General features: G+C 44.2%; 1 protein-coding gene across 4 annotated transcripts in view; it reads left to right on the forward strand.

Annotated features, from left to right (window-relative positions):
- SLC25A48 (solute carrier family 25 member 48) overlaps positions 1-22,472 on the forward strand; it is a 54,559-nt gene that overhangs the window by 31,089 nt on the left and 998 nt on the right. Inside the window, exons 5-7 of one of the 4 annotated variants that reach the window (XM_038740572.1) lie at positions 9,446-9,706; positions 13,193-13,326; positions 16,819-16,948. In XM_038740572.1, coding sequence (XP_038596500.1) covers positions 9,446-9,706; positions 13,193-13,326; positions 16,819-16,941 — 518 coding nt within the window. In that variant the 3' untranslated portion in view covers positions 16,942-16,948. The remainder of the gene's footprint in view (positions 1-9,445; positions 9,707-13,192; positions 13,327-16,818; positions 16,949-22,472) is intronic. The other 3 variants (XM_038740573.1, XM_038740574.1, XM_038740575.1) reach the window with 3 other exon arrangements.

Here is a 22,472-nt window from a genome sequence, read left to right on the forward strand (position 1 = left end):
TGTATGTAAGTGCTTTGGGGCCAAGGGTGGGATGAATAATGGGTACAAATCCAAAGTCAAGGGTGATGCGAAAGGAAGGAGTAGAGGAAATGAGGACTCAGTCAGGGAAGGCTTCTTGGAGATGTGATTTTAATAAGCCTTTGAAGGTGTGGAAAGTGGTGGTGTGTCAGATAAGAAGGGGGTGGGAGTTCCAGCCCAGAGGAAGGACATGAGTGAGCAGTCGGTGCTGAGATTAGACGAGATCAAGGTACAGTGAGACAGTTGGTATTAGAGGAGTGAAGTGAGTGTTTTAGGTGGTAGTGGGAAATCAGTTAGGTAAGATAGAAGGGGGCAAAGTGATTGAATGCTTAATAAAGATGAAATTCTATTTTTTTCACTTCAAAACCTCCCATGAACAAATGTTAGTGTGATGAACTAGACTGGTTGCTTTTAAATATTCACCTGAAAAGTTAATTTTTTATAAAGGAAGAAATAATAAATCAAATAAGTGTTTAGGAAGTTACTTTGTTAGTTGAACATTAATTAGGCACCCAGACCCTCGAAACCAATGAAAATATGCTCTCTGGTTCTGCCCTTCATGTAGTCCTTTTCAAGAGGAAAGATCAAAATTCTCCAAGGTAAATGAATGCCCAAAGGAGAGAGGTTAAATTATACAATGAGGAGTGTAACACAAAATGAATCCTCCTCAGGATGCCCAACATAAGAGTTGACCAAATCTTAGCTCTTCTCTCATGCTGCAATCATGACACCCAGAGGGTGGCTGAAGCAGAAGCAGTCTGCCTAGTGGGAAGAGCGCAGGACTGAGAGTCAGATGACTTAGGTTCTACTCCCGATCCACCACTTGCCTGTTGCGTGGGCCAGGGCAAGTCACTTCTCATTTTCCTAACCTGAAAATAGGGATTGATGACCCGATTAGACTATCAGCTCCATGTGGGAAAGGAAGTGTCTGATTTGATTGTAGTGTACTTGCCATAGTGCTTGGCACGTGGTAGGACTTTCCCCAGGATTATTAATGGTCAAAGTACAAGATGTGAAAGTCACAAAATCCTCAGCAGAGAGGTAGTTAGGTGTTTTTGTCTCATATAATAATAATAATAATAATAATAATAATGGTATTTGTTAAGCACTTACTATGCGCAAAGCACTGTTCACACTGGGAAAATCAGCTAGCCCTGAGCATCTGTGGGTTTTAACTGTCAAACTGTCAGAAGAGCAGCAGGCAGGAAGAACCAGACTGGGGAGCTGAAAGAGCTGCAACCTTGATGTCAGGACTTTGGAGCTGGATTGAAGAAGCAGCATGGCCTAAGGGACAGAGCAAAGGGCCTGGGAGTCAGAGGCCCTATCTCCTAATCCCGGCTCCACCACATCACTGTTTTGTCATCTTGGGCAAGCCACTTAACTTCTCTGTGTCTCCGTTCCCTGATCGGCAAAATGGGGTCCCCCTGTTCCCTCTCCACTTTAGACTACGAGTCCCATGTGGGACCTGATCATCTTGTATCTTCCCCAGCACTTAATTGGAGTGCTTGGTATGTATAAGCACTTAACAAATGCCACAGTTGTTATTATTATTCAGTCAATCATATTTATTGAGCACTTTGTGCAGAGCACTGAATTAAGTGCTTGGGAGACTATAATAAAACAAAGCCGATAGACACATTCCCAGCCCACAAGGATCTTTCAATCTGGCTCTGAAATCAGTGGTCCTCTTTACGTGGTGCTTTGCCCCCACACAAAAAGTTTTTTCTTCAAAACATGGCTAGTTCAGAGCCAGAGTTTTCTAGTCTTTTCAAAGATGGGCCTGCCCTGGTCACTCTAGGCTAAAACCTTTTTTTTGGTACTTGTTAAGCACTTACTATGTGTCAAGCATATTCTGAGGACTGGAGTAGACACAAGTAAATCAGGCCAGATATAGTATCTATCCCACATGGCACTCACAGTCTAAGTAGGAGGGAGAACATTTTGCAGTTGAGGAAACTGAGGCACAGAGAAGTTAAGTGATTTGCCCAAGATCACACAGCAAACAAGTGAAAGAGCCAGAATTAGAACCCTGGTCCTCTGATTCCCAGGTCCATACTTTATCTACTAGACCCTTATGCTTTCCTATTTTGGGGTCCCTAGTTCTACTTTGGGGCCCTTGACTTTGAATGTAAAATAGTGAATAGTGAGAAACTGAGCCTGGTTTTCCAAAATACAAAAGAGCATGGGCTTGACTCAGACAAAGGGGCCTTGGGCTAGAAGGTAGTGATGTCCCATAAGCAGGGGTCACACCTGTGCTCAGTGCATTTTTGCAAAGCTGGTCATGTCCAGCTAACAAAAGATCAATAAATCAATGATATTTATGGACCACTTGCTACATGCAGAGTGCTTGAATTAAGTGCTTGAGAGTATACTAATCAATAAATAGTATTTATGGAGCACTTGCTACATGCAGAGCACTATGCTAAGCACTTGGGAGAGTATTCTTGTCTTGTCTTATGCTGTCGAGTTGCTTCTGACCCATAGCGACACCATGGACACATCTCTCCCAGAATGCCTCCCCCCCCCTCCATCTGCAATCGTTCTGGTAGTGTATCCATAGAGTTTTCTTGATAAAAATATGAAGTGGTTTACCATTGCCGCTTTCCACACAGTAAACTCGGGTCTCTGCCCACGACTCTCTCCCATGCCGCTGTTGCCCAGCATGGGTGAATTTCAACTTGTAGCAGATTGCTTCCACTCACTAGCTACTGCCCAAGCTAGGAATGGAATACAATTGAATGAATGAATGATAGGCCTCTGCTTGACTCCCCCTCCTGTAGCCGTGACTGGTAGAGTAGGGGAAACTCTGCAGTTGCGACCCTGAGAGGGGGTGGGAGAGTATAATATGAAAGAATTAGTAGACACGTTTCCTGCCCATAGTGAGCTTACAGTCTAGAGGGGCAGACAGACATTAGTATGAATAAATAAGTAATTTATAATAGATAATTTAAAGATTCCTAAATAAGAGCTGAGGGGTTGGGGGTGGGTCGAATACCAAATGTCCAAAGGTCAATGATCCAAGTGCATAGACGAGTATATAGTACAGCAGAGGTGGTAGACCAGCTCCCTGCCTCTAAGGAACTTACAATTTAGAGGAGGAGGCAGACATTAAAATAACAATGAATATGCACATAAGTACTGGGGAGTTGAGGGTGGGGTGAATGAAAGTGAGTGAAGGATACTGATCCAAGTGATGCAGAGCCAGAGGGAGTAGGGAAAATGAAGGCTAAGTTGAGAAAGGCCTCTGGAGTTGTGATTTTAATAAGCCTTTAAATATGGAGAGCGTGATGGTCTGGCAAATAGGAAGGGGGAGAGAGTTCCAGACCAGAGGAAAGATGTGGGTAAGGGGCAGCAGTGAGATAGACAAGATTGAGGTACAGTGAGTAGGTTGTCATTACAGGATTGAAGTGCATGGACTGGGTTGTAGGAGGAAAACAGTGAGGGAAGGCAAGAGGGGACAAGTTGATTGAGTCCTTTAAAGTGTGTGGTAAGGAGTTTCTGTTTGATGTGGAGGTGAATGGGCAATCACTAGAGGTTCTTGAGGAGTGGACAAACCTGGATTTAACAGTTACTTTAGAAAAATGATCCGGGCAGAAGAGTGAAGTGTGAACTGGAGTTAGGAGAGGATGGAGGCAGGAAGGTTAGCAAGGAGGCCGATGCAACAGTCAAGGCAGGATAGGATAAATGTAATAGCAGTTCGGATGAAGAGGAAGAGTGGTTTTTAGCAATGTGGTGAAGGTAGACCTGACAGGATTTCGTGACAGATTGAATATGTGAGTTGAAAAGAGTAGGAAACCTGGTCCAGTAGGGGATCAATCTGAGCTGCCAAAATGGTGTGTCAGAAGTAATGAAACTCTTTTGGACCCAGGCCCAAGTTTGAACTGTCATTGAGCCTGCTTGACTGTGCGTTCCTTGGAGGTGTGGATAGTGTTTTTAAATTCTATTGCAGTCTCCCAAGTGTCCAATAAAGTGGTCTGTTCACAGAAGGTACTCAGTAAATGCTTATTGATGGTGGAACACCAGACATTCTGTGGAGTTGAGGAGAAGGTGGCTGAAGAAAACAGCACCATGGGAGGCAATGCTAGTGACCGGTCACTGCAGCGGTGACAAAAATATGGTCATGCAGAAAAGACTGGCAGTGGGAGAAGACAGGGGGTCCTCGGTCACAAGGCCTAGGACTAATAGTGGGGTTGAGACACTAAGCAAATGTTCAGAGCTGTCCAAAGAGGATGGATCAAGAGCTAAGGTCCAGTAGCCAATGTCTCAGAGTAAGCTGAGCTGGGGATCCTGAATGACAAGGCCAAAGGCAAAAAGGAAGCTATCATCTTGTTGAAAATGATCAGAGGCCCACGTCACAACTGCACTTGGTGTTTCTCTTCCCCTAGCTTTAATCACTGTCCTTCCCTTCCCAGACTAGGTCCTTTATTTCCCCATCCACCTGCCCCTCTCTGTCAACTATACATTTGGCTGTGTACCCCATAAGCACTCAACCTAGCCTAACAGCACTTATGTAAAGAGTCTCATACACTACGATTTCCCCGATCCCTAATCTATTTTAATGTTTACCTCCCCCTGTAGACTGTGAGTTCATTGCAGACAGGGATTATGTCTACCTACTCTGCTGTTAATGTATGGCAGTGTGGCTCAGTGGAAAGAGCCCGGGCTTTGGAGTCAGAGGTCATGGTTTCAAATCCCAGCTCAGCCAATTGTCAGCTGTGTGGCTTTGGGCAAGTCACTTAACTTCTCTGTGCCTCAGTTACCTCATCTGTAAAATGGGGATTGACTGTGAGTCCCCCGTGGGACAACCTGATCATCTTGTAACCTCCCCAGTGCTTAGAACAGTGCTTTGCACATAGTAAGCACTTAATAAATGCCATCATCATCATCATCATTATTATTATTACTTTCTCTAACACTTAGCAGGGTTCTCTGCTTACAGTAAATGCTCAATAAATGCTTGCTTACTTGCTTGATTGATTCCCTCTACAGAACCACCCATGGCACCCTGGGGAGCCCTGTGCACTGAGCTGGGCAAAGCAGAGGGGACAGCTTAGCAGGGCCCCTCTCTCTATCCAGCCTTGAGCCCACCTCAGTTTGCCGAGCAGTACCACATAAGAACATATGAGTAGGAGGACTCAGAGAATATCATAGATAAGGCCATCTTTAGACCTAGGTCCTCTAACACCTGGGAAGCAGCATGGCCTAGTGGAAAGAGTACAGGCCTAAGAGTCAGAGAACCTGGGTTCTAATTCTGGCTCTGCCACTTGTCTGCTGGGTGACCTTGGTAAAGCCACTTAACTTTCCTGTACCTCAGTTACCTCATCTCTAAAGTGGGGATTGAGACTGTAAATCACTTGTGGGATATGGATGGTGTCCAACCTGACTAGCTTGTAACTACCTCAGAGCTTAGTACAGAGCCTGGTACTTAGTAAATGCTCAACAAATACCATAAAAACAAAAAGCCTCAGAGAGTAATCCAAATGCCTTAAATCAGACAGGAGAAGTCTTTGAAGACCTGTGTTAGTCAGAAGTCATTCATTCATTCATTCATTCAATCGTATTTATTGAGCGCTTACTATATGCAGAGCAGAGGAAGAGCTCAGTCTGGAAAGGCCTCCTGGAGGAGGTGAACTTTCAGTAGGGCTTTGACGGGGGGAAGTGTGCTAGTTTGGTGGATGTGAGGAGGGAGGGCATTCTAGGCCAGAGGTAGGATGTGGGCCAGGGGACAGTGGGACAGGCGAGAATGAGGCACAATGAGGAGGTCAGCGGCAGAGGAGCAGAGTGTGCGGGCTGAGGTGGAGAAGAAGAGAAGGCAGGTGAGGTTGTGGGGGGGGAGGGGTGAGAGTTTTTATAAGGCGAGAGGGATTGGGGTCAGGAACACAGTTGGAGGGGGTGGCACTTGAGAGGAGGAAGGAGATCTCCTCTGAAGATACTGCTGGGAAGGATGGGAAAGTAGAGGAGGGGGTCGAGAGCAGGGGGGATGGAGAAGGGGAAGGGGTGACTTTTGGGGGAGCTCAGACCTGATGGTGTTAATTTTCCTAATGAAGTTGGTGGCCAGATCATTGGGGGTGAGGGATGGGGGAGGGGGAGGAACAGGGGGCCTGAGGAGGGAGTTAAATGTCCGAAACAGCTGACAGGGGATAATGACAGTGTCAATAAGGAGGAAAAATAGTTTTGCCTGGCAGAGGAGAGGGCAGAGTTAAGGCAGGAAAGGATAAATTAAAGTGAACAAGGTTGGCCTGGTGTTTAGACTTCTGCCAGCAGCCTTCAGCAGCTCAAGAATAAGAGTGAAGGAGGCAGACAGTGGCAGTGATCCAGGGCTGTGGGTTAGTGGTGCGAGGGTGATGAAGGGTTAGGGGAGCAAGTGAGTTGCCTTCCTGTAAATCTTTATTACTCCCCCAGAGAGACCTCTGCTCTCTTGACCCCTTACATCTCTCTCAGTGCATCGCACCCCACCTTGCCTCCCTACCCACTCTACCCACTCTTGATGACCAAATTGATGCTCTCGACTCCATCCTTGCTACTCAACTCAACTCAGGGGGAATGTGAGAGAGGAGGCAGGTGAGAAGGTTATGGTCAGAGAGAGGAATTTCAGAGTTGGTGAGGGGGGAGGTAGTGCAGCAGTTAGAGATGATGAGATTGAGGGTGTGACCAAGTTGGTGAATGGGTGAGGTGGGGTGGAGTGGAAGGTTGGCGGAGTTGAGGAATGATAGAAGATGGGCAGCAGAGGAATCACCGTGTACATCCATGTGGATGTTGAAGTCTCCGAGGATCAGAGTGGGCATGGAAAAAGAAAGAAGGAAGGTGAGAAAGGATTCAAAATGGTTTAAAAAGTTGGAGGTGGGACCAAGGGGGCGGAAGATGATGGCTGCAAGAATCTGGAGGTGGTGGTAGAAGCAGATGATATGGGCGTCAAAGGAGGGGAAGGAAAGGGAAGGGGGAGGAGGGATGGTGTGAAAGCGGCATTGGGGTGCTAGATGGAAGCCCACACCTCCTCCTTTCCCACTGAGTATGGGGGACTTTAACGGTATTTTGACTAACAATGGTCATTAAGATAAGGAAACCATTTTGATTGTAGCGACCAGCTGAGTAACTGTGGAGGAAATTAAAGTTCATTGCAGGCACTGTGTGCTATTATTCATTCAGTTATATCTGTTGAGTGCTTTCTACAGCAATAAACAGCCACGTTCCCTGCCCACAATGAGTTTACAGTCTTGAGTGGGGGAGAAAGACATTAATATAAATAAATAAATTATAGATATATTACCTCATGTTATCCGTGATAGTTTCTTTACTGCTCACCCTGGATAAGAATGTTAATTCTTGATGAGAGTTTCAAGATCAGTCATTCCAGCCACGACTGTTGTAGCCCTCAGAAGATCAAAACAGGAAAGACTTTATGAGAGAGCAATCTAAAGTTTTGGTTAAGAAGTACTGAAATCTACCTCTGGTAGACCACTGATTCCTGTGAACACTGTGTTTTGTATTTAAATTAATACATTAATGTAGGTGGTGTCTGTGGTTTGGGGAAGGTCATTTTGATTTGACTCTCCCCACCACTGAATCCAACAAAGCGATAGTAATTGTTGGCTGGTAAGTAGATGTTTGTTTTAATGGGGTCAAACTCCTCTCCTTTTCCATGTACCTCAAGGAGTTTTGTTGAGGACAGAGTGACTCCAGGCCCTGACCTAAAGTGAACTCTGGTAAAATGTAAACTCAATGTAGGCAGGGAATGTACCTGCTTCTTAATAAAAATAATAAGAAGAGTACTCGTTATGGTACTCGTTAAGCACTTACTATGTCCCAGGTACTCTACTTAGCACTGAAGTGGATACATATCTGAAATTTATTTATATATCTGTAACATTTATTTATCTTAATATCTGTCTCCCTCTCTAGTCTGTAAGCTGATTGTGAGCAGGGAATTTATCTGCTTACTCTCCCTAGAATTTAGTACAGTGCTCTGCACTCAGTAAGTGTGATTAAATGAATACAAGATAATCTGGTTGGACAGAGCCCCTGTTTCACATGGGACTGTGAAGTTCTGTGTCAAACTGGGGCTTCCCTAAATGTTAGCCCTAAATCCTGGTCAAAACAACTCTGGGTATCCCTTAGCAGAGTCTGTGGTCTTAAAGTCCTCCATATCTTCCCTTCCAAGGATAGACGGTATCGGGGCTCCCTGCTGAGTGATCCCCACTCCTCTGGACGTTCCCATCCAACTTTAACCCTGTCACTCCCCCATTCCTATATACCCAGATACATTTTCCTCCAAAGACTGGCTTCCTCAGAGCCCAGAAATAAGACTCATCCCTCCACGTTTTCCTTTTATCTTCTGAATCAAAGGAATGAACTCAATTTCACTTCTTAAAAAAAAATCATCTTAGAAAACAGAATCACCCCTGTCTACATTGTGCCTTTGTACTGGGAGCTATTTAGCAACATTTCTTTAGAAATTGTTATCAATTTGGTCAGGCTTCCATCTGATTCCTCAAAAATACTGCTAATTTTGAATTCCAAAGCTTACGACAGTACTAGTCTCTCTTTAAATACCCTAGATTTTGTCAGTCAAAGCTGTGTCCCTGCATTGATGTGCAGGACAATGTTTGCTTTACCAGCAACAACATACAAAGGTTACTTTTACAGAGACCCAAATCTAGTCTTTTTTACTGGCCATCTAAAGCAAGGGTGCCCACTGACAGTAATAATAATAATGATAATAATAAGAATACGAATAAGAATACTAAGAATAAGAGTTATGAGTGTGATAGTTGTTAAGTGCTTATTACATGCCAAAGAATGTACTAAGCGTTGGGGCGGATACAAGGAGAATACTGCACACTGAGATTCATGGGCCATCACACACGCAACTTTGGGCACGCAGAGCCATGTGATGATGTCATATGTGCTGTTTTGTCGCAGTCCTCCGGACGTATTGTCGAAGGCCTCCCCTGGGCCCTCCCACTTAATCAAGAGTGCTTCCATCCCCTGCCTAGATTCCCAGGAACTGAAGTACTGCTTTTAAACCATAGGGCCCAATGGAGGGAAGCAGAGAGAGGCTGCACATGGAAAATAATAATCCCGGATAGAGAGACATCCGGTGTTGAATCTGAACCAGACATGGGACAGATCAGCTGCTCCTCAGACTGTCCGGGGTCAAACTGGACAACTGGACACTTTGTGTCAGGCACTGAAGTGAGACCACAGTAAAGAAACAAACTCCCAGATCAATCAATCAATCAAGAGTGTTAATTCTGTGTTTACTGTGTGCAGCACACAGTTCTAAACACTTGGAAAAGTACAGTGCAATACTGTAGGTAGACACGATTTAAGAAGGAGTGACCCCCGTGGAGCAAGATGGTCACGCAGTGGGGATTCCACTCTGGAACAGTCCACCAGGCCACAGCCTCACCCCCGTCCATTTTTCCAGCAGAGTTAAACGTGAAGCCCAGAGGGAGCGAGGCTCCGGTCCAGCCCAGCATCTATAAAGGATCAATTCACTGCATCACGACCATCATCCGCAAGGAGGGGCTGGCAGGGCTGTACCGGGGGGCTGGCGCCATGCTCCTGAGAGATGTGCCGGGCTATTGCCTCTACTTCATCCCGTATGTGTTCCTCTGCGAATGGCTCACCCCGGATGGCTGTGCCACCCCCAGTCCCTTCTCGGTGTGGATGGCAGGAGGTATCGCAGGTATGGCCAAGGGGCCTAAGGTGGCTCAGCCAGGCATGAGGAGTTGGGGGTGGGTTTGGAGCCCAAGCCTGTATCTATGGCCAGTGGGCAGGTGAGCAGCATTTGATGGGCTGAATGGGTAGCACAAAACCCTGGGAGAGGGCATGGCCAAGTGGGGAGAGACCATTACTGAGAGCCAGAAGACCCAACTCTACCTCTGGCTTGCTGCGTGACCTTGGGCCAATCACTTATGCTTTCTGTGACTCTGTTTCCTCATCAGGGAAACCTTAGGAGGTAGTGCAACCTAGTGGAAAGGACCATGGACTGGAAGTCAGAAGACCTGGGTTCCAGCCCCAACTCTGCTCCAGCCAGTCACTTAAACTCCCTGTGACTCAGTTTCCTCATATGCAGAATGGGAAGAAGGTACATGCTCTTCCTGTGTGGGGCTTTTAAAGTTCCTAGAACATGGGGGTGCCTTAAAGACTTTCTTCTTGGCCATCTGTGTACCAGTAGTAGTAGCATTTATTGAGTGCTCACTTGTTGGGGTACATTGTACTTACAGAGAATTACTCTTGGTATTTGTACATATCTTTAAATTATATATTATATGTTATAAATTATTTCTATTAATGTCTGTTTCCCCCTCAAGACTGTAAGGTCATTGTAAGCAGGGAATGTATCCCTAATTCTGTTGTGTTGTGCTCTCCCAAGTGCTTAGTATAGTGCTTAGCAGATAAGTGCTCAATAAATACCATCAATTGATTAATTATTTGGGAGCTCCATACTAGGCACTTGGAAGCACAATACTAAGTGCTGTGTCCCTCCCACTCTGCTTCAGCTTTGGGAGAGGACTCAGGCCCGGATAGGTAGGCAGCCAGTCTGCTGGGAGAGTTTTTATTCTGCTTTTAAACTCCTGAGCCCCACACTGAGGGCTGCGAGTATGGGAGAACATTCGGTCTTGTGCTGCGGCTCTTCTCGTTTGGAAGCCACAGAGCAAGTAGATCCAGATAACAGTAAAAGTCAGTGAAGGGTTAAACCATCCAAAGCAACAGTGTTGAAATAGGCAGCTTGGGATGCTCCTCCTCCTCCTCCCCATCCCCCCCGCCTTACCTCCTTCCCCTCCCCACAGCACCTGTATATATGTATATATGTTTGTACATATTTATTACTCTATTTTATTTGTACATGTTTATTCTATTTATTTTATTTTGTTAATATGTTTTGTTTTGTTCTCTGTCTCCCCCTTCTAGACTGTTAGCCCACTGTTGGGTAGGGACCATCTCTATATGTTGCCAACTTGTACTTCCCAAGCGCTTAGTACAGTGCTCTGCACAGAGTAAGCGCTCAATAAATACGATTGAATGAATGAATGAATGAATGCTTGGGCTGGTGGGTTGGGGGGAAAGTCAGCAGACCCCAGGCTCCTCCCTGCTCCAAGCCACAGTCCCTAGTACTAGACAGCTGGATGTTGCCCAACATTCTGAAGGCTGAGCCTGGTGTCGTGGCCACTGGGTCACACCGGAGAAAGGAATCTGGCCCAGCCAGTAGAACCTGGAGCTCCTAGCCCAAGTGACCAGTTGCCAGGAGATGGCCGCATTTTTGGCTGGTGATTTGACCTTAATTCCTGAAAATGGTACCAAACACCCAGAACTGCAGAGGTGAGATGCATTTCGAGGCAGGATAAGGTCCCTCCATCCCTGATTCTGTTTCCCAGGGCCCCTCCTAGGTGGTCTGTGCTGATCAGCGAGAGCACAACCTGCTGCTCTATGACTTCTGCTTCAGTGGAAGGTACATGGCAATCTCCTCCCACAGAAGGACCGATTCAACCAGGCACTTAAAGCCATTACTGTTACCCTTGTGCTTTCCATGGGTTCTCAGCTCTTCTTTGTGATTCATCAATAACCCTTTGAAAGTGGTGCATATGTATGCATGTGTGAGAGAGCGAGTGAATGAGCTTGTGTGTATGAGCATGGATGAGGGTATGAGGGTGTGTTTATGCTCATATTTAAAGACAGGCATTCTCAATGAAGTGGTCAAGTCAGTTGTTAAATGAAGGATTCCAAATGCAGTCAGCCCATTAATCTAGTAGTGTTGGGCAGCATACCAACTTGTTTTCTCTGAGAACCAATAGCCCTGGCTCTTGGGAGAGGATTTGATAACGTGTCAAGCCCTGCTAACTCTTTGATTATTAAATGGTGGGATTCCAAATGCAGTCAGCCCATTAGTCTAGTAGTGGTGGGCAGCATACCGACTTGCTTTCTCTGAGAACCAATAGTCCTGGCTCTTGGGGGTAGATTTGCTGTCATGTCAAGCCCTACTAACTTTTTGTCCCACCTCCGTTTAGGCCAATCAGAACAGGCACAGAAGATTCGAAAGATTTGGAAAGTCCCAGACTTTGCTCCTAAGCCCACTCGGACCATCTGTCAGAAGGTCATGGGTTCAAATCCCAGCTCTGCTACTTGCCTGCTGGGTGACCTTGGGCAAGTCACTTCACTTCTCTGTGCTTCAGTTACCTCATCTGTAAAATGCGGATTGAGACTGTGAACCCCATGTGGGACAGGAACTATGTCCAACCCAATTTGCTTGTATCCACCCCAGTGCTTTGTACAGTGCCTGGCACATAGTAAGTGCTTAATAAATACTATTATTATTATTATTATTATTATTATTATTATTATTATTATTATTATTATCTGTCAGTCTTCCAGTCACAGAAGGGTTTGCTCTCCCCAGGGGAAGAGAGGAAGCAACTCCATAAATGAAAAAAAGAATCTCTCTCTCCTGGAATAAAAGCCATATGTTTCTCGGGCCCTGGCTCTGCTTCAGACATGACCCATCCTCCTTTCGTTCTTTCTGACACACACTTTTGTCCATGAAAATACAGTAGTGCAGCTGTCCTAGCCCCTCACCATTCAAGATGAGGATTGTTCAGACACCAGTGGTTTAGAGGGGAAAAGTATGTCTGACCATTAATCAATCAATCAACCAATGCTGTGTATTGAGCACCAGCAGGATATATACTTGATTTACTTTGTAGCAGTGACGTTGGCTTGCACTGAGCCATCCACTCTCTATTGTTTAGTCTCCTGTGTCCAGAGGCAAGCATTGTGAGACAGCAGGTGGAAGAATGGCTATAGTCCAATGGTCATGAAAATGAATATCTTTCAGACCTCAGCAGCAGCCGACACCACTATCTACACCCATATAAGAAACCACCATTGGATATGATACTCAGACTCAGATTGGGATGGAGAATTTTTTTCCAGTTTGGGAGCAAATATCTCCACATGATTACTCAATCATAGAGCACTATGCACTCTACTAAATGGTTAATAGAGTTAGAATTTACCAACTCTGTTGTATTGTACTCTCTGAAGGGCTTAGCATGTAATAAGTGCTCAATAAATGCCACTGATTGATTGATTGATTGAGTGATTAACAGTGGCCTGCCAGGAAGGTTTCGGTTTCAAAACCAGAGTGATTTATTCTATGTGTCTTCCTTCCCAGGAGCAATTTCGTGGGGAACCGCTACCCCCATGGATGTGATGAAAAGTCGACTCCAAGCAGATGGGGTTTATAAAACCAGATACAAAGGTGTTCTGGACTGCATCTCCCAGAGTTATCAAAAGGAGGGCTTGAAAGTAAGCAGCTTTGCAGCAAGACCCTCAGGCATCTTGATTCTGGTCATCTGAGAAAACCGTGAGAACAGGGGGTATGGGCTTGGGAAACTATGGATTCCATACAGGTTTGCTATGTAAGGGCAAGATGTCTTTGCTTCTCTATCCTGGAGTTTCTTCTACTGTTAGGTGTATATAAGCTCACTCTGGGCAGGCAATGTGTCTGTTACATTATGCGTTGTACTCTCCCAAGCGCTTGGTACTGTGTTCTGCACAAAGTTAGCACTCAATAATTGATATGCCAGAAATGCTGTCAAGATCACAATGAATACTGATGATTAAGCAGTGAAAAAGTGTGTTAGAAAGCCTTGACTTACTTGGAGTAGTCAGAGAGCAGTGTAGACTTGTAGCAACGAAATGCCCGCCCAAAAGGCATTTGGAAGTCTTTGAATGGAATTTTCCTCTTGAGTTTCCTGCATACGAGTTATTGTGCAATCAGTTATGGGAGCCTGTGGAATTTCAAAAAAAGGTTAATAGCTCATGCTTGAAATGAAGAGCATTAGAGACACAAGGAACCTTCTTTCACCTTGAATAGAGCCCTTCAGTGTTCGGGCTGGCTTATCCAATTTGCAACCTTCCAGAACCTCAGAAATGCTAGACTGGATTTAGGGCCAAAAGCTAGTGCCAACATTTTCCAAGTTTCTGACCTAACTCCCCTCCCCACCGTCCACTGACAGGATCAGAAACCGTGAATATCTGCCTGCCATTTAGTTCGTGATGTGTGGCAGCTGATGTCTGAGCTATGACTTTATTTGGCCTGGAAATGGCCCGTAGCTTGTCAGTGTAAACAATATAGGATTCAGGGCAGGAGAAAATTGGAAAAGTCCTTAATGCTGTGAATGGCTGAATGGTGAACAGCTCTAAGTATTTAAAGTGACAGTGTCCTCTATACTCCCTCCCTCTGCTTCCCCCACCAACCATCTAAAATGAAACTCTATTCAATGAACAGGAAAAATAATAGTATTTATTAAGTACTTACTGAGTACAGGACACTGCACTAAGTCCTGGGAAAGAATACAGAGGTGGGAATTAAATACAGTCCCTGAACCTCAAAGGATTTTCCCCCTAAGAGCATCAGGTCACTTTAATTTGGATTTTTCAGTGATTATATTTTTAAATGAAAGGAAGGGCAGATTTGGGAAATACTTTGGGAATACTCTTGAAGGGAGCAAGTAAAACTGCCTCCTCCAACTTCTTTCAATGATGAATGCCCTTTCCATTTATTTCATGCAGTGCTGAAAACAGTAATTTCATGGATAGGGTCTCACTGTCAGCAGTGCTTTCTTTGAAAACGAAGGACCTCTAGAGATATCTAATTGGTATTGACATGACTAGTCACTAAACTAGAAATGGTTTTCTTTCTGATTTTCCAAGATTTTGATGCTAAATGCAAAGTTGAATACTGTATCCTGGAGATGTAACTAAGTTTTCATTTTGACTGGGGATGGGGAGGTAGGTGAGTATTTTTTTTTTATTTCTAGGATTTCCAGACACTAGAAAATCAACACAATTTTCCTAATCATACTTGAGTGTGTGTACACGTGAATTTGACTAGAGGCATATTTTCATAGGCACAGATTTTTATCGAGTGCATAATATTTAATAAATACCAATTTAAACAATCCTGGTATTTATCAGATATCATAGTCAAGCAGATGAAAACACACATTTTGCTGCTCTTTAAAACATTCCAGACATTTGCAGTTGATGTAAATAAATTTTCCATAACTGTCAGCATCCCCTAGATGTTGTAGTAGTGGTAGCACTTATTGAAGATTGACTTTGGAAAAAGTGGTGCCTAGTGGGAAGAGCCTGGGTCCGGGAGTCTGAGGATCTGGGTTCTAATCCTGGTTCTGCCACTTCTTGGCTGTGTGACATTGGGCATGTCACTTAACTTCTCTGTGCCTCAGTTCCCTTATCTGCAAAATGGTGATTCAATTCAATGCCTGTTCTCCTTCCTGTGAGCCCCATGTGGGATGTAATTACATTGTATCTACCCCAGCCCTTAGTACAGCACTTGGCACATAGTAGGAGCTTAGCAAATACCATAATAATAATAATAATAATTATTATTATTATTATTATTATCATTGTTATTGGAGTAGTTGACTGTGCTAGCTGCTTGGAAAGTACAGAATGATGAAGTGACAAGTCCCCAGTCTCAAAGGAGCTTACATTCTAATTGGGAAGACAAATCTAACCTTATTTACAACTAGACTGGTGAAAATAAACTAAGGGACACACAGATATACAGCAGGGCTGAGGAGGGTTATAAATAAATCTGTAAGTGCTAGAGTTGGCTGATGGAATTAGCCATGCTAATTAGAATGCTGGGAGATTTACCTGCAAGTTGAAAAAGTAATCCCAAAGAGATTTTCAGTGGACACCCAAGTTTGTTAAGACTACTGAAAGAGTGATGTCAGGTTATGTTGAAATCTGGGTTGTTGGTGTTATGGCTGTTTCTGCATGGGGCAAACCCAGTGGCAGATCTTAATAGTTAATATTGCTTGCCTCGATAGTCAAAAATGGATTTTGCTAGCAGAAAATTGGGTGTGATTCAACATGGTATCAGTGAGGCAGTCTTCTCTGTCCAACCTAATCCAAATGAATGTTTAACACTGGGTGGCCTTCATCCAGATTTGAGTAAAAACTTATCAATCAAATATATAATTGTCATACTCAAACATGGCCGTGGGAGTGGCATCACTGTGAGAAATAGGAGACCTTTGTCTCAGAAATACCCAGGTACAGTTGAAACATTGTTCTCTCTCTTGCTCCTGCTCTTTATAAATAGTTTGGGTCTGTCTGTTTCCCTATCACACAATCAGTGGTATTTATTGGGCACTTACTGTGTGCACAGCACTGCACTAAGCACTTGAGAAAGTACAGTATAATAAAGTTTGTAGATATGATCCCTTCCCACAAAGAGAATGATGATAATAATCATTGTCATCATCATCATCATAACCAGAGAAACAGCATGGCCTAGGGGAAAGAACATGGGCCTGGGAGTCAGAAGACCTGGATTCTAATTCTGACTGCCACTTGCTTGCTGTGTGACTTTGGGCAAGTCACTTAACTTCTCTGTGCCTCAGTTCTCCGGTTCTCCCTCCTACTTAGACTGTGACTCTCATGTGGGACAAGGACTCTGTCCAACCTAATGAACTGGTATCTACCCCAGTGCTTAAAACAGTGTTTGACCCATAGAAAGCACTTAACAAATAACATAAAATAATTACACAAAAATAGTATTTGTAATAAAAATAGCACGTAGCACTAAGTACCGGAGAAGAGAGAAGATATTTTGGTCAGTCCCCCTGTCAGACTGTAAGCTTCTTGACAGCAGGAAAAGTAACTTCTACTTTTATTGGACTCTTCCAAAGTGCTTATGCAGCGCTCTGCATGTGTCAGGCTCCTAATTGACACCACAATTGATGGACTGATCCTCTCCCAAAGGTGTTTTTTAGGGGCATCACTGTGAATGCCGTGCGAGGGTTTCCCATGAGCGCTGCCATGTTTCTGGGATATGAACTGTCACTCCAGGCCATGAGAGAGGACCCTGCAGCGACTAATTCATGACCTGCAGGTAACTTCCTTTCTTTCCAACCTCATGTAGTTACCCTGACATGGGCAAATATGGTCTAGCAGGAAAAGCTTGGGACTGCAAACCGGAAGATCAATCAGTCAGTCTATCAATGGTATTTTTTGAGTGTTTATTGTGTTCAGAGCACTGTACTAAGTGCTGGATGGTAGAATTTGTTGCAGAGTTGGTTGACATATTCCCTGAGCAAAATGAGCTTACAGTCTAGAGATGAGCTTACATGCTAGAGGTGAGCTTGCAGTCTAGAAGATCTGGGGTTTGGTTCTGGTGCTACCGCTGGCCTGCTGTGTGACCTTCAGTAATTCACTTAACTTCTCTAGGACTCAGTTTCCTCATCTGAAAATGGGGAAGAAAACACTTACCTTTCCCTAACTCACAGGTATGTTGTGAGAACAAAATAAGAGGATTAAATGAAAGCACTTTGGAAAAAATTAAAATGTTATCAAAATTCGAGGGATTACTTAGAGATGAAACAGTTTCTGACAAAGAGCAGGGAAACATTAAAGCACTTAATATTTATAAGACTTACTGCAAATTCCCTTTCTTGACCATTTAATTTAATGGAAGCAGTGTGGCCTAGTGGAAAGAGTACAAGCCTGGAAGTCAGAAGACCTGAGCTCTGTTGCTTGCCTTCTGTGTGACCTTGGGCAAGTCACTTGACTTCTCTGTGCCTCAGTTTCCTCATTTGTAAAAAGGGTATTAAAAGCACATATGCCTTCCCATTTGGACTGTGAGCCCCATGTAGGGACAGAAACTGTGTCTGAACTGATTATCATGCATCCACCCCAGCACTTGGCATAAAATAAACACTTAATGAACACCATAATAATCAATCAATCTTATTTGTTGAATAATAATGATAATAATAATAATAACATTTGTTAAGCACTTACTTTGTGCCAAGCACTGTTCTAAGTGCTGGGGTAGATACAAGGTAATCAGGTTGTCCCACGTGTAGCTCACAGTCTTAATCCCCATTTTCCAGATGAGGTAACTGAGGCCCAGAGAAGTTAAGTGACTTGCCCAAAGTCACGCAGATGACAAGTGGCGGAGCCAGGATTAGAACCCGTGACCTCTGACTCCCAAGTCAATGCTCTTTCCACTGAGCCACGCTGCTTCTCCAACTGTTCGCTGTTGAACACTTACTGTATGCAGAACACAGTACCAAGTACTTGGGAGAGTAAAACATATCAGAGAATTAATAACAATAATGGTTATTATTATTATTATTGTTATTGCTGTTGCTCATGTTATTATTATTATAAAAAATGAATTAGTTGCCCTTCCCCAGTGCAGGAGAAAAAGAGGTTACTTCTGGTACCTTTTAAGATCCTGACCAAATGAATTCCCTGGGAATAATGACGAGATCCTTTATGGTACTGGGAGACTGCTGCAGCAAGCAGAAATGGGGTGACCACCTTGCTGGGATCGGCACCACGAGAGAGAAACAAAAAATCTCCAGCCACTGTGAGTGACAAATAGAACGGTGCAGCAGGGGTAAGGACATTGGCCCACCTGATATTAAATCTCCCAACAGTAGATGCTTTTGACTGTAAGCACTCTGTGGACAGGGAATGTGTCCATTTATTGTTGTATATACTCTCCCAAGCACTTAGTACAGTGCTCTGAACACTGTAAGTACTCAATAAATATGATTGAATGAATGAATGAAGACAAGTTGATAGAGACATTTAAACGTTTGTCCAAGAATCAAATAGGAAACATTTGAGTTCAGTTAATACTAACTTTGTCTAGATTGCTGCTCTAAGCACTTGGGAAAGTACAGTTCAGTTGATAGGCAAAATCCCTGTCTGGAGTTTATAGTCTAACAAATCTAGGACCAGTAGGAGAAAAGCATTTACTGCCTCATCCTTCCCAACCATCTCCAGAGAGGGAATCTCCCACTTCCTTTCAAAATATACAGTCAATCAATCAGTGGTATTTATTGAGTACTTACTGTGTGCAGAGCACTGTAATATGCACTTGGGAGAGTACCACAGAGTAGGTAGATGTGTCCACAGGGAGATTATTGTCTCCAGTGGGAGGCCTATGATCCCATCCCTCAGCAACTTATTAAAACACTTGTACCTGAGCAGCAGTGTGGTTTAGTGGATAGAGCATGGGCCTGGGTTCTAATCCCAACTCTGAAGTGTGACCTTGGGCAAGCCACTTATATTCTCTGAGCCTCAGTTCTCTCATCTGTAAAATGGGGATTAAGACTGTGAGCCCCATGTGGGACAGGGACTGTGTGCAACCTGATTACCTTGTATGATAATAATAATAATAATAATAATAATAATGGCATTTGTTAAGCACTTACTATGTGCAAAGCACTGTTCTAAGCACTGGGGGGATACAAAGTGATCAAGTTTTCCCACGTGGGGCTCAGAGTCTTAATCCCCATTTTACAGATGAGGTAACTGAGGCTCAGAGAAGTTAAGTGACTTGCCCAAGGTCACACAGCAGACATATGACAGAGTCGGGATTCAAACCCATGACTTCTGACTCCAAAGCCCGTGCTCTTTCCACTGAGTCATGCTGCTATCCCAGTGCTTAGACCAGTGGTTGACACTTAACAAATACCATAATTATTATTATTATCATTATTCTTCTTCCTTCCCTGACCACCATTTTTTATTGCTCATTCTCTGAGGGCTACTTTCCTGTTTTAAAATGTGTGCATGTGTCTTCTATTTCGAAAATCCTCTCTCAATCCCACTGCACCAACCAGCCACCACCCCATCTCCTTCCTACTGTTCCCATTCAAGCCCCTTAGCCGCTGCCTCCACCTCCTCTCCTACAGCTCCCTCCTTGGGCCTACTGCAGTCTAGCTTCCTCCCCCTCCACTCTACTGAAACTGCTCTCAGTAACACCACCAATCCCCCCTTTCCTACAATTCTCAAGCCTGCAAATTTGGCATTATCCTTGACTCCCTTCTCTCTTTCAAGCAGTCATATTTATTGAGAGCTTACTGTGTGCAGAGACGTACTAAGCACTTGGGAGACTACAATATAACAGAGTTGGCAGACGTTCCATTTCAATGATCATACTCAATCGGTCACCAAATCCTGTTGGTTTTTTCTTCATCAGTATTTTCTCTCCATGCAAATAGCTACCCTGGTCCAAGCATTTGTCATATCCCTTTTGGACTATTGCATCAGCCTCCTCATTGATGTCCCTGTTTTCAACCTCTCCCCTCTCTAGTCCATAATTTACTTTGCTGACCAGATCACTTTTCTATTCTCAACTCCCCACTCCCCCAAACCCTCAAAACTCCAAACCCCCAAAACTCCCCATAATAGTTGCCACATCAACCAGAAACTCCTGACTGTTGGCTGCAATCAATCAATCAGTCAATGGAATGTATAGGGCACTTATTGTGTGCAGAGTACTGTATTGACAGCTTCGGAGATTACAACACAGTAGAGGTGGTAGATGCAATCCCTGCCCACAAGGCGCCTAAAGTCTAGATGGGGAGTCTGGTGTTAAAATAAATCACAGTTAAGGGAAATGGCAGAGCATAAGGTATTTAAGGTACAAAAGTGTTGTGGCACTGAGAGTGGGGTGAAAATCAAGTGCTTATTGGATAGAGACCCAGGCTCCTAGGTGACACAGAAGGGAGGATGAGTTGGGGAAATAAAGGCTTACTCAAGGAAGGCCTGTTGGAGGAGATGGGATTTTAGGGAGGCTTTGAAGGAAAGTGGCATGGTGTCAGTTGGATATAAAGGCGGGGGGAGTTCCAGTCCAGAGGGAGGATGCAGGTAGGGGGTGAGTGGTGAGATAGATGAAATGGAAGTACAGTGAGTAGGTTGACCTCAGAAGTAGGTTGAAGTGGGTGGTCTGGATTGTAGTAGGATATTAGTATGGTTAGGTAGGATGGGGACAGCTGACAGAGTGCCTTAAAGCAAGTGGGAAGGAGTTTCTGTTTGATGTGGAGGTAGTTGGGCAACCACTGGAGGTTTCTGAGGCACTCAATTCTAAATCCTTTCCCAGTACACCCCAACTTGTACACCCCAACTTGTACACTTTGATTATCTAAAGCCTACCTCCTCATTGTGCCTCCCTCTAGACTCCAGACACCCTCTAGACACTAACCTCTTGCTCGCACCTTCCCTCCTATCTGGAACTCCTTCCCCTTTCCTGTCTGAAAGATCTCAGCTTTCCCCATCTCCTAAGCCCTTCTGAAACCACAGCTCCTCCGGAGGCCTTCCTTAATTAATCACTCATCCACTCACTCTATTTCTCCCTCTATTACCACTTCAGGATCACCTAAGAATTTGGGTATTGATGTGCCACCTCCACCACTTTACATTCATGTAGTTAAACTTGATTGCTTCCCCTACCTTTAATTTATTTTAGTGTTTCTCTCCAGCTAGATCGTAAACCCCTTGGAGAAGTTATCATGTCTCCTAATGCTACTGAACTCTCCTAAGTACAGTTCTCTGTATAGGGTAATAGCTCAATTAATACTGTTGATGAACTGATTTAAGAGACAGATTTTAAATTTTGTTTCAAATCCAAATATGCTCTTTCAGATGTATTCGGATTCTGGCCTGTTGCTCAGGATGAGGGCAGATCTTGAATTGCTGAACCTCTCCTGGGTTTCCTACACAGGAATGGCTTGTGGTTACATTAGCAGTTTACAACTTGCACTATGAAGAGGAAGTTGTTGAACCAGATGCAGGTTCATTTCAACAAATTTAGATGTGTAAAACTGGCAAGCAGAACTTGAAAATGGATATTTCTGAACAAAAACCCCCGCCTTGTGTTGGACCAGAGTTACTTTGGACCATACTGGCTGTAGGGAGGATGAAAGAGAGTTGCCTGGAATTGGAGTTCATGAATGCTTGTGTCAAGCCTCAAACCTAGAATTAGGTCTCCCTGCCCTCACCAAAGCCCTTATCTCTCTTTATAAGCTCACACTGTTTGTGAAGGCATTGTCTTGGTTAGCATCTTGTTTGTGTGTGCTCTCCCAAGCATTCAATACAGGAAATACCATTGATTGCTTCTCCTTCCTGCCCCTTCTATTTGGGGCCCAACAAAGCTCCTAGCTCAAAGTAATCACCTGGAGCAACACAAGAAAAAAACACATATTTGATCTCATGCAGGAAGTGTCTGACATCCAACAAGACAAGGAAAAAATTCATCAATGGCCCGTTACCTGGTGGGACATTTCAAGAAAAACCAGTTTGAATCTACCCTAGGTTCATGTTGGCACTTGTAGCAGTAAAACATTTTCTTTTCATTCAAAATGCTTCATAAGAGCCACTTCGTGTCTGCATGCCATGCATTATTGTTCTCTATTTTATTTTCTTACTGAAGATGTTTTCCACTGCATAGTGGGTTCTACACCTGCCCATTTTGGAGACCCTTTGGATAAATTTCCTTTGGCGAACAGATTTTCAAGGGAAATGTAGCCACTGAAACTCAGTTGTGAGGCAGTTTGGCTCTGAGGAAAGAGCACGGGACAGGGAGTCAGAAGACCAGGGTTCTAGACCCAGCTGTGTCC

The sequence above is a fragment of the Tachyglossus aculeatus genome, chromosome X1 (assembly GCF_015852505.1).
Source record: "Tachyglossus aculeatus isolate mTacAcu1 chromosome X1, mTacAcu1.pri, whole genome shotgun sequence".
Classification (NCBI taxonomy): domain Eukaryota; kingdom Metazoa; phylum Chordata; class Mammalia; order Monotremata; family Tachyglossidae; genus Tachyglossus; species Tachyglossus aculeatus.